General features: G+C 37.8%; 1 protein-coding gene across 1 annotated transcript in view; it reads left to right on the forward strand.

Moving 5' to 3' along the window:
* Window positions 1-11682, forward strand: part of WNK3 (WNK lysine deficient protein kinase 3) — a 145959-nt gene that overhangs the window by 132690 nt on the left and 1587 nt on the right. Inside the window, exon 21 of the mRNA XM_073799048.1 lies at window positions 8716-8921. Coding sequence (XP_073655149.1) covers window positions 8716-8921 — 206 coding nt within the window. The remainder of the gene's footprint in view (window positions 1-8715; window positions 8922-11682) is intronic.

An 11682-nucleotide genomic window follows, 5' to 3' on the forward strand; every position in this document is an offset into this window, starting at 1 on the left:
ACAGAGAAAAGAAGAAAAAATAGGAATTTCTATACATTTTGAGAATGTTGGAAGTTCCCTTTCCCATTTTTCATGCCAAAAGTAGAGGATTTTCTCTAGAGATTTCTCTTTGAATACCCCAGTGCCTGCTTCTAGATTAGCCATGGATACCAGATAGGAAAAATTGGTAAACTCACTGCTATTTTAATGGTACTTTGAATTTTGGTTTTATTCCCTATTCACCTGCTACTATTAACTCTTCACAATCCTCAGATTGCTGCTCCATGTAGTCTGTCCAGCTTTTATGGAGAGACTAAATATGTTAAGCCCGTTTGCCCCGCAGTGTATAGCTGCTGATGTCTCTGCTCAGTTTTCCCCCCTAGTTTTTATTTTTAAGCTTGACTTCCTGGGATTGACCCCTATATCTGCATTACTTAGTGTTCAGCCAGAGATTGATCAGAGGTTGCACTTTTAAACACCTCAAGCCTGAAGGGCTTCCACTTTCTGCTACTGGATCTATGTGTGGCCTGGCCTGGGAAACTCATTTAAACTTGAGGCCATTTTCTAGCTTTCATTTTCCTCTAGGATTTCTCATGCCTCCTCCTTGCATGTTCAGGCTCTGTCAGCCAGTGATGTGTGTATGGTTTGGGCCCTCGAGTTTATGCTGTGCATGTGACGATATTCCAGTCAACCTGAGATATGTGGAGAATTGATCAAGCCTGCGATGGTTGTCTCACTTCCCAGGTCTCCCTGTTAACCTCAGGTTAATGGAGACACTGCTTCTAAAGCTCCAAATCAAGTGAGTTACCTCTGGCAGCAGTAGCAAAGCTTATTGTTTTCTCAGCCTGTCCTGCTGCGGTTGAATTGCTGAGCAAAAAGAGCTGGTGCAGAGGTAACAGAAACAGCCATGGGCAAAAACGCCACAGATTACACAGTTCTTAAAAGTTGAGTAGTTTTCATGAGTAACACTTTCGATTTTGTTGTAGGACTTTGGGCAAATTCCAGATTGCTGAAATGGTTGTTTTTGAGAGTTCTGTCCAGTTTTATTACTGCTTTTGAGGGAGAGGATTTGAAAACCTCCTCACTCTGTCATGCTAGAAGCCATAAATTATTTTTTAGCAGATAGAAATGACAGTATCTAACTATTAAACTTCCATTAAATTAACTTATTTATTAAAATGTTTAGATTGATTCCTAAGCAGACCTAATATGACAATATTATTTCCCTAAATGGGAACTAAATTATCTTCATTTTCTCTTTCTTTTAAGAATTCATTGAAGCCAAGTTTGCAAAGATAGGGTGTTCCACACATACCTTCTAGTGGTTTTATTACTTCATTGACTATCACAGAACCAAGTGATTTCATATTTCTAGTTCTAATAGCTCTCTTTCAAAGCTTGCTGACATTTCATATTTTCGCCATTTGGCCAAGATTGGTGGACACATTTGTTGGCCTTAGCGCAGCATTTTGTAAGCTGTCAGCAAGGAGTTAATAGGTGTTGTATGGTCAAATAGGAAATGTTGGAGTCAATCATATAAAAACCATTTTTTCACTGTAGACTCTCTTAGATCCTTTAATGTGCTAATATGAATTGAGAATTTTCAAGAAAGGAAATAAATGTACATGTCCCAAAACAGTTTTACCAGAGAACCCACTTTTCACAGAACACATTTTAAGAAGCACTGCCTTAACATATATACAAAGATCCACGTCCATCTTTCCCTACACACAGGTATACCTATTTTGTGAGAAACATGAACTGATGCAGGATATTGCATGTAATGGTATCTACAATTTAGGTATGTGGTTAACTTATAATATGAGCACTGTGCTAAACTATGCAGAAAAGAGTTAACATAGCAGGCACAAGACTGCTATCTATAGAAAGGCCTGTTTCCAAGGTTGGACCTTGGCTGGTGTGCAGGAACTTGGTTTCCCTTTCTTCCCTAACTGATAAGTATAGCTCACGTTGCCTAGATTGTTGGTACAAATAATGTGATTTATGCCGAATACCTGTTTTCCTTCTTAGAGTCTGGCATTTTGGTAAATGCTAGGCAAAAGGTGCCTACATGACCAGTCACAAATAAAAACCTTGGGCACTGAGTCTCTACTGGGCTTCCCTGACCGGAAACTTACCATTTTTTGTTGCTGAGAGAAAGGAGCATACTCAAGAATGCTCCCTCACCATAGGAAGAAAGCATAGGGAAGTCTGTGCATGAATTTCTCTAGAATCCTGTGTATTTTTCCCTTGCTGATCCTATGTGCATCCTTTTGCTGTAACAAACTTGGCTATGAGCACAACTATATGCTGAGTTCTGTAAGACCGTCTATGGAATCAGTAAATCTGTGAGTGGTCTTGGGAGCCCTGAAACATAATCGCATTACATAATCTCAATCCTCAAAACATCTCTAAAGTAGGTAGAAGTTAGTCTGTCCTTATAGGCAAGGAGACTACAGTTAGTGGGGTTAAGCAAATCTGTCTGACTCCAAAGTGTTGGCTCTTCACTGTTATACTGCATTGCCTCCCAATACCAGACATCCTGTCTTCAGTGGATTGAAAGGAGGCAATGAGAGATCGTCAAAGGCGATAGTGGTCTGAGACTGTTTCATTCAGGAAGTAGGATTTGAGTTGGTGTTGAAAGGTAAATGGACCGGATTAAAATTGATGAAATGGAGTGTGAAGAGTATTGTCAGTAGGTAGAATTGCATGTTATAAAGGCATGCAAATCGTAAAATGTGAGATGTATTTGGGAGAAAGAGAATGTAACAGTTGGGTGAAATGGAGAGTTTACATTAGAAGGTTTTTTCCCCCACACTTTTTTTTTTAATTTTTGGCAACTGCCACAGCTTATCTGTACTATGGTTTGATGTAAGATAATATATTTAATCTAACACATTATTATGTATTTAAGCTTAATAAATGATATGATGTTCAAGGATAATAAATAAGATAATCTATGTTTGCATTTTCTGCAAAGACAATCATGACTACCAAGGAGTTTGCCACTGAAACAAGTTGAAAACCCACTATTGTTAGTACTAAGAAACTGTTAAAGTTTGCGTTTTGGGGGGCTTTTTGGAGGAGAGGAATGAAATGCTGAAAACAGCATTTAACTGGTACTACTCTGGTGGCAATGTGAAGAATGTATTGGCTAGAACCAGGGAGTGAATCTGTTTAGATCATTGCCATCATGGCAGTCCGTATATGAGATGATTAAGAGTTTAGAGAACTATGGAAGTGAAAACAGACAGGAGATGCTGTATAGGATGATTTGCCACGATGTGGTAATAAACTGGATATGTGTGTGTTTGTTGAGAGATCCAAAGAGTCTGAGACTGGGTGGTTTGTAAAAAATATGGTATCTTTAAAAGAAATATAAGATTTAGGCAAACTGTCATGCTTAGACCATGATAGGCTTGACTTCAGGTGTATTTAATTGAAGAATTTATTGACATTGAATTGGAGAAACAATTTGGGAGTTGGCTGTGAGGTTGGACTGAAGAGACATCAAGATTTGAGATAAGAGATGGAAACATTTGCAGTTGGGTGATCGCTGGAACTATCTGAATATAGGAATCACCTTGGGGGAAAGCAAAAAAGAACACCAAGGACTGAACTCTGATTTTACTCATTTCATCAATAAGAAATGAATATTAAAGAGCACCTTTGAAGTTATGTTACTACCTATCATAAAACACATTTGAAGAGTACTTCTTTTAATGTGCATTCATTGGGTAATTTCTGGTTTGTGAACTTTAATATGATATGAATAACTTTCAAATGAAATCAGTCAATAAATGTGCCTAACGGAATAGTTAGGCACTGAATAACATTCAGTAGGGTATACAGAAGTAGACATACAGTGTTGTACACATGAAACTTATATAATGTTAGAGATCAATGTTACTTCAATAAAAGAAAAATAAATACTTGTTTCGGTTTGTTATTTCTTCCTCTACTTGTTGGCAACTGTATCACTAGTGCAGCAGCCATCATTGCCCGCCAATTGAGTGCATAAGATCACTTGTTCCACCAGATTTGTACACAAGAAGAATCCTGACGTTGGGTTTTCCGTTAGTGCAGAAATGTTCTTAAATGAATGACATTCAAACTTAGCTCTATTTTTTAAAAGAAACTAAAGGGGAATGAGCACAAAAATACTCCTTCAGATTAGTTGGGTGGGCAGAAATGCTGGCACTAATATGTATATGTTTCTGGCTATCGTCTGCTTTTTATTTCTACCTGCTGACATTTTTCCAGGTTAAGAACACAATCTATAAAGGCTTCAGTTCCAAAGTCTTTCCCAACATTGTTGTGCTATTTGTTTGCTCACTGGAGTTGGCAGAGAATCACATGAATGTGCAGAGGGATAACAGGAAAAAATGATACTTTTATTATAGGCTGACTTGTGTGTCCTTGGGTTTTAAGTTTTAAAAAAGTAGGAATTCAAAAAAAAAAAAGTAGGAATTCCAACAAGATTGGTACGTCCTTTTAGTACATCATGGTTACTCAAAATTAGTAAACATTATTTTTGTAAAACACTTTTCTATATGAGAATATGTTCCCCTTAATTCATTAAACTCTTCTTAAGCAATTTTCACTACTATATTTCCATTTAATTTTTATTAACAAAATTCCACACTTTGGGCTTCCCTGGTGGTGCAGTGGTTGAGAGTCCACCTGCCGATGCAGGGGACATGGGTTCGTGCCCCAGTCCGGAAGATCCCACATGCCGTGGAGCCGCTGGGCCCGTGAGCCATGGCCGCTGAGCCTGCGCGTACGGAGCCTGTGCTCCGCAACGGGAGAGGCCACAACAGTGAGAGGTCCGCGTATCACCAAAAAAAAAAAAAAAAATTCCACACTTTATTTTGATTTCCTTAGTTTTTGCATAAATTCTTTTTCTGTTCTAGGATCCCATCCAGGATACCACCTGATATTTACGCGTCATGTCTCTAAGCTCCTCTTGGCAGTTTTTCTCAGACTTCCCTTGTTTTTTTTTTTTTCTGTTTGTTTTTAAATTTTATTGAAGTATATATAGTTGATTTATAATGTTGTGTTAATTTCTTCTGTACAGCAAAGTGACTCAGCCATATATCTATATATCTATATATATATATATCTGTGTATTCTTTTTCATATTCTTTCCATTATGGTTTGTCACAGGATATTGAGTATAGTTCCCTATGTCCATTTAACTTTTAATCTCCTTGACTCTAAGCCTTCAGTAGCACAAGGGTCATAGAGAATGACAGACTATGCATAAGCAGTCATTGAGATTATCATGTTCCTCCTTATTAAGCAATTTTCTTATCCTTTTCCCAGTTTGTTGCATGGATTGGCATGGTACAATGGAAAGCACACTGACCAAATAGTCAGGATACTTGGGTTCTAACCCCAGCGTATAACCTCAGCTGTTTACTTTCTGGATTCCAGTCTTCCCATCCCCAAAATAGAATGATACTTGCTGAACCTGTATCACGGGCCTGTTATGAGTTTCAAAGAATATAAAGAAAAGTACTTTGAAAGTGTTTATATGTAGGCTTCTTGCATTATCTTTTACATTTTTATAGTTTTTCACAATTAAAAAAAAGTCCCATAACAATTGTACAAGATATTTTCACATGTTTATTTAATTAAATCTGTGGAAGTGTTACTGTGCTTACATTTCACAACTGCATTTACTAAAATTCATTTTAGACCCACTCTGTAAGTTTTGACTTGTAAATCAGTCAGAGGAACTTTATGAATCTTTTCTATGAGAATGATTTAGTTAGCCTGTGTAATAGTACTAAATAATATAAAGACAGTGTGATGTTCAGATTAGGAAACTTTTCACTGATGAAGACATCTGTAAGTGATTTATTTCATCTATTTGGACATCTTGTACTCCAGAACTCATGAGGCTAACAAAAGCATCTGCCTTCTTATTTCTGCTATTCTAGATAGACATTGTTTTTATCAATAATAAACAGAAATATTGGTAAACAAAAATTTAAATGAGATTCTAGTTTTCTGAAGATTGTTGAAAGTCAGTATGGTATATTAAAAGAAAAAGTTCTTCTCTATAGGCTTCTCTATAGGCTCTCTAGGCTTTAGAATTCTGGGCCTGGCTCTGCTGGTATCTAATTGCAAGAATCAGGCATGGGGCTTCCATGGTGGCGCAGTAGTTAAGAATCTGCCTGCCAATCTACAGATTTAGTGCAATCCCTATCAAACTACCAATGGCATTTTTCACAGAACTAGGACAAAAAATATCACAATTTGTATGGAAACACAAAAGACCCCAAATAGCCAAGGCAATATTGAGAAAGAAAAAAGGAGAAAGAAAAAGGAGTCAGGCTCCCTGACTTCAGACTATAATACAAAGCTACAGTAATCAAGACAGTATGGTACTGGCACAAAAACAGAGATATAGATCAATGGAACACGATAGAAAGCCCAGAGATAAACCCACGCATATATGGTCACCTTATCTTTGATAAAGGAGGCAAGAATATACAATCAAGAAAAGACAGCCTCTTCAATAAGTGGTGCTGGGAAAACTGGACAGCTACATGTAAAAGAATGGACAGCTATATGTAAAAGAATGAAATTAGAACACTCCCTAACACTGTATACAGAAATAAACTCAAAATGGATTAAAGACCTAAATGTAAGGACAGACACTATAAAACTCTTAGAGGAAAACATAGGCAGAACACTCTATGACGTATATCACAGCAAGATCCTTTTTACCCACTTCCTAGAGAAATGGAAATAAAAACAAAAATAAATAAATGGGACCTAATGAAACTTAAAAGCTTTTGCACAGCAAAGGAAACCATAAACAAGACAAAAGACAACCTTTATAATGGGAGAAAATATTTGCAAATGAAGCCACTGACAAAGGATTAATCTCCAAAATATGTAAGCAGCTCATGTAGCTCAATGTCAAAAAAACAAACAACCCAATCCAAAAATGGGCAGAAGCCCTAAATATACATTTCTCCAAAGAAGATATACAGATTGCCAACAAACACATGAAAGGATGCTCAACATCATTAATCATTAGAGAAATGCAAATCAAAACTACAATGAGGTATCACCTCACACCGGTCAGAATGGCCATCATCAAAAAATCTACAAACAATAAATGCTGGAGAGGGTGTGGAGAAAAGGGAACCCTCTTGCACTGTTGGTGGGAATGTAAATTGATACAGCCACTATGGAGAACAGTATGGAGGTTCCTTAAAAAACTAAAAATAGAACCACCGTATGACCCAGCAATCCCACTACTGGGCATATACCCTGATAAAACTGTAATTCAAAAAGAGTCATGTACCCCAATGTTGATTGCAGCACTATTTACAATAGCCAGGACATGGAAGGAACCTAAGTGTCCATCGACAGATGAATGAATAAAGAAGATGTGGTACATATACACAATGGAATATTACTCAGCCATAAAAGGAAACAAAATTGAGTTATTTGTAGTGAGGTGGATGGACCTAGAGTCTGTCATACAGAGTGAAGTAAGTCAGAAAGAGAAAAATAAATACCGTATGCTAACACATATATATGGAATCTAAAAAAATTTTTTAAATGGTTCTGAAGAACCTAGGGGCAGGGCAGGAATAAAGACATAGACGTTTAGAATGGACTTGAGTACACGGGGAGGGGGAAGGGTAAGCTGGGACGAAGTGAGAGAGTGGCGTGGACATATATACACTACCAAATGTAAAATATCTAGTGGGAAGCAGCCACATAGCACAGGGAGATCAGCTAGGTGCTTTGTGACCACCTAGAGGGGTGGGAGAGGGAGGGTGGGAGGGAGACGCAAGAGTGAGGGGATATGGGGATATATGTATAAGTATAGCTGATTAACTTTGTTATACAGCAGCCACTAACACACCATTGTAAAGCATTAAACATTAAACATTGTAAAGCATTAACATCTCCAATAAAGATGTTAAAGAAAACAAAAAAAAGAATCCACCTGCCAATGCAGGGGACACGGGTTCGATCCCTGGTCTGGGAAGATCCCACATGCCGCGGAGCAAGTAAGCCTGTGCACCACAACTACTGAGCCTGCACTCTAGAGCCCATGGGCCACAACTACTGAGCCCGCATGCCACAACTACTGAAGCCCGCACATCTGGAGCCCGTGCTCCGCAACAAGAGAAGCCACTGCAATGAGAAGCCTGTGTACCGCAACGAAGAGTAGCCCCCGCTCGCCGCAACTAGAGAAAGCCCACGCCCAGCAATGAAGACCCAACACAGCCAAAAATAAAAAATAAATAAATGTATTTTAAAAAAAAGGAATTCAGGCATGTCAATTTACTTTTTCTGGGCCTCATTTCCCCATTATAAAACAAGTGGTTTGGATTAGACTTCTAAGGTTCTTTCCATTTTTAACATTCTGTCATTGTTTTTTAACTCTTCTAAGTATCTGTCTGAGGAACCTGATGATAAGAGTACAGTTGATACTAATATTTTTGAGATACTATTTATTATATTTGACTTATACCTAAGGTGACCATATAATTTGCCATCCAAACAAGAAGAAACTTTTGAGAGTGAAAGAGATACTGTTAGTAATTACACAAGGACCATAGCTTTAAGCCAGAACTAGAATGTCTGGTTACCCTATCTATACCCAATATGTAGTTCTGCATTACTGGCCGAAAAAGAGTATTTGTTTATCAGTTTTAATTCCTTTTCCTGGTTTCTCTGTTTTTTTTTTTCTTCTTATAGATCCACTGTGTGCGGCGGAAAGTAGTGCAGCATCATGCCAGCAATCTCCAGCTAGTAAAAAAGGGATGTTCACAGATGACTTACACAAACTGGTGGATGACTGGACAAAGGAAACAGTAGGAAATTCTCTTATTAAGCCAAGTTTAAACCAACTTAAACAGAGTCAACAGAAACTAGAAACAGACAACTGGAACAAAGTATATGAAGTAAGTTGTTTATACCTGACCCTCTTTATTTATGAGAACTAAAACCATAAAGATTGATTCACTTAGGCCTATAGTTATAGTCACTATGATAGAGTGGTGTGATTTGACAACATAGAGACTTTTATCCTTGTCTAGATTCATTATGTCTTTGAGCAAATTAAGTTTTAGGCCAGAGGCCAGCAAACTATTTCTGGGAAGGGGCCAATTAGTAAATATTTTCAAGCCATGTGGTTGTAACTAATCAACACAGCCATAGACAATACATAAACAAGTGGGCATGGTTTTGTCCATTAAAACTTGATTTGCAAAAAGAGGTGGCAGGCTGTAGATTGCTAACCCTTGTTTTAGGCTATTATACCTGAAGGAAAAAAAAAGTATCAAAAAAGAAAGCATCTGGAGTGAGGGTTAATTCAACCTTGTGGTGCAAGAAGAATTTGGGTTTTGAGGAAAAGTTATCTTATGTTAATTGTACATCAGTATTCTCATAGCCAATAAGTTATCTTACGTATTCAGTATGAAAAAGAATTTTAAAGATATTTAAACTAGAATATTATAAAATATATCTTAAGTTTATGGACGAGATGTCTACTTAATTGCATATGTCCTTAGTCAGGTGTACAAGCAATTGAAATGTAGAAAGATGTCCACAATGCATTCTGGAGTGGGAAGAAGACAGGCTCACAGAATAGTATATATAGTATTTATGTAAAATTATATAAGATACATGTATATATGCATAGAAATAGGAAAAGCCATTAAAATATGCTGGATGGTGGAATTTGGGCCTTATTTTACTTTGTACTTTTCTGTATTTGAATTTTTAAAGTATCATTTTTTCAAAATGAATAAATCTATTAAAATGTGAATCAGGGCTTAGAATCTGAACCCATATAATTGAAAGAGATATATCTGAGTGTGTGTGTGTGTTATGTTTGTGTACATATATGTGTGTGTATATATAGTCATTGCATGTAGTTTGGTAAAGAGTCTGAAAATACATTTAGTGTTAACATTGAATAAAATTTTTCAAAAGCCTAGATTTTCCAAACTAGTAAGCAGTGTATCTGCTTAAGGGATCTGTGTATTTATATTATTCCTGGCACCGATTTATACACAGATAGTATCACCATTGTAAAAATTGGAAGCCTTTAGAGGCAAATTTTAAGGCATAAATGTGTTTGTGCTGCCCGTGAGAGATCCTCTGAGCACTATGTGAATGGAGGCCTTTGTTGATGAGTTGGAGGGTGGTTTATTGTGGTATAATGAGAATGTTTGGAAGAAGAGTGAGTAGAAAATGGAGTACGAATAAAAGCGGTGAAGGTCTTTATATGGACTGGGGTTCCAGCGTCAGCTCAGTCATTTACTAGTTGTGTGACTTTAGACAAGTCATTTGTGCGTCAGTTTTCATGTCTTTAAAACAGGGATAATACCTTCCTGCTTTGCAGGATTGCTGTGAGGATTAAATGAGGTAACATCTTTAAAGTGCCTAGCACATAGTAGTATCCTATATATGTAACTATTTTTGTATTTTTAGGTTCAGTTGATTATATCTTTGTGTGGAGAGCCCATCTCACTATCTAATGTTCTTGCATGTTACTGTTCTGTGCCTTAGAAAAATTTGTCACAATTATGTGCCAAGCCCTCTGCTAGGCACTGGGTTTGATTAGCAAAAGCAAGTATGTTCCCTGTTCTCATGGGACTTATATGCTGGTGGGACAGTTAGATATGAACAGACTTGTATAAATAAACATAAAATTGCAGCTGTAATAAGGACTACAAAGGAGAGATATAGGATACCATACAGTAAGGGAAATTTGACCTAGTAAAGGGAAGTCAAGAAAAGCTTCCCTGAGAAAGTGATGATTGAGCAGAGATCTGCAGGATGAGTAAGTGTTAACTAGGTGAAAAGGGGAGGGAATATGATTCTAAGCAGAAAGAACAGCATATGCAAAACCCCTGTATGGGGAAACAGAATGAAAGGACTGAAAGTAGGTCCATTTGGCTGAAGTGTAGAGAGCAGAGAGGAGTTGGTGCACAGTGAATCTAAGGAGGGTCTTAAAAGTGGTGATGACAAGGAACTTTGTCTTTATTTTAAGACAGATGGATAGCCATTGAAGCCCTAGGGTTGACATGATCAGATTTGCTTTTTTTTTTTTTTTTTTTTTTGCGGTACGCGGGCCTCTCACTGTTGTGGCCTCTCCCGTCGCGGAGCACAGCCTCCGGACCCGCAGGCTCAGCGGCCATGGCTCATGGGCCTAGCCGCTCTGCGGCATGTGGGATCTTCCCAGACCGGGGCACGAACCCGTGTCCCCTGCATCGGCAGGCAGACTCTCAACCACTGCACCACCAGGGAAGCCCCAGATTTGCTTTTTGAAAAGATCACTCTGGCTTGAAGCAAGAAGAAAGATTATTGAAGATAAGGGTAGATGTTGGTAGACCAATTAAGAGTTAGTCACAGTAGGCCCGATAAAGAGAAGTTGAACAACTTTTTAAATAACTATACTTCAATTTAAAAAAAAAGAGAGAGAGAAGCTGAGATGAAGAGAAGTGAACAGATTACAAGAAATGTTTAAGAGATAAAATGGACCAGATTTAGTGATGGAACTGACGTTTGGCAGAGGGGAGGTGTCAAGGCAAGGTTTCTGGCTGGTATAACTGGCTATCATTCCAGCATACCAATCATCAAGAAGGGGAACATGAGCAAGCAGTGTGTTTTGGTAGAAGAAAGATCATACATTTGGTTTTGGTCATTTGAATCTGA

This window comes from Tursiops truncatus, chromosome X, assembly GCF_011762595.2.
Source record: "Tursiops truncatus isolate mTurTru1 chromosome X, mTurTru1.mat.Y, whole genome shotgun sequence".
Taxonomy (NCBI): domain Eukaryota; kingdom Metazoa; phylum Chordata; class Mammalia; order Artiodactyla; family Delphinidae; genus Tursiops; species Tursiops truncatus.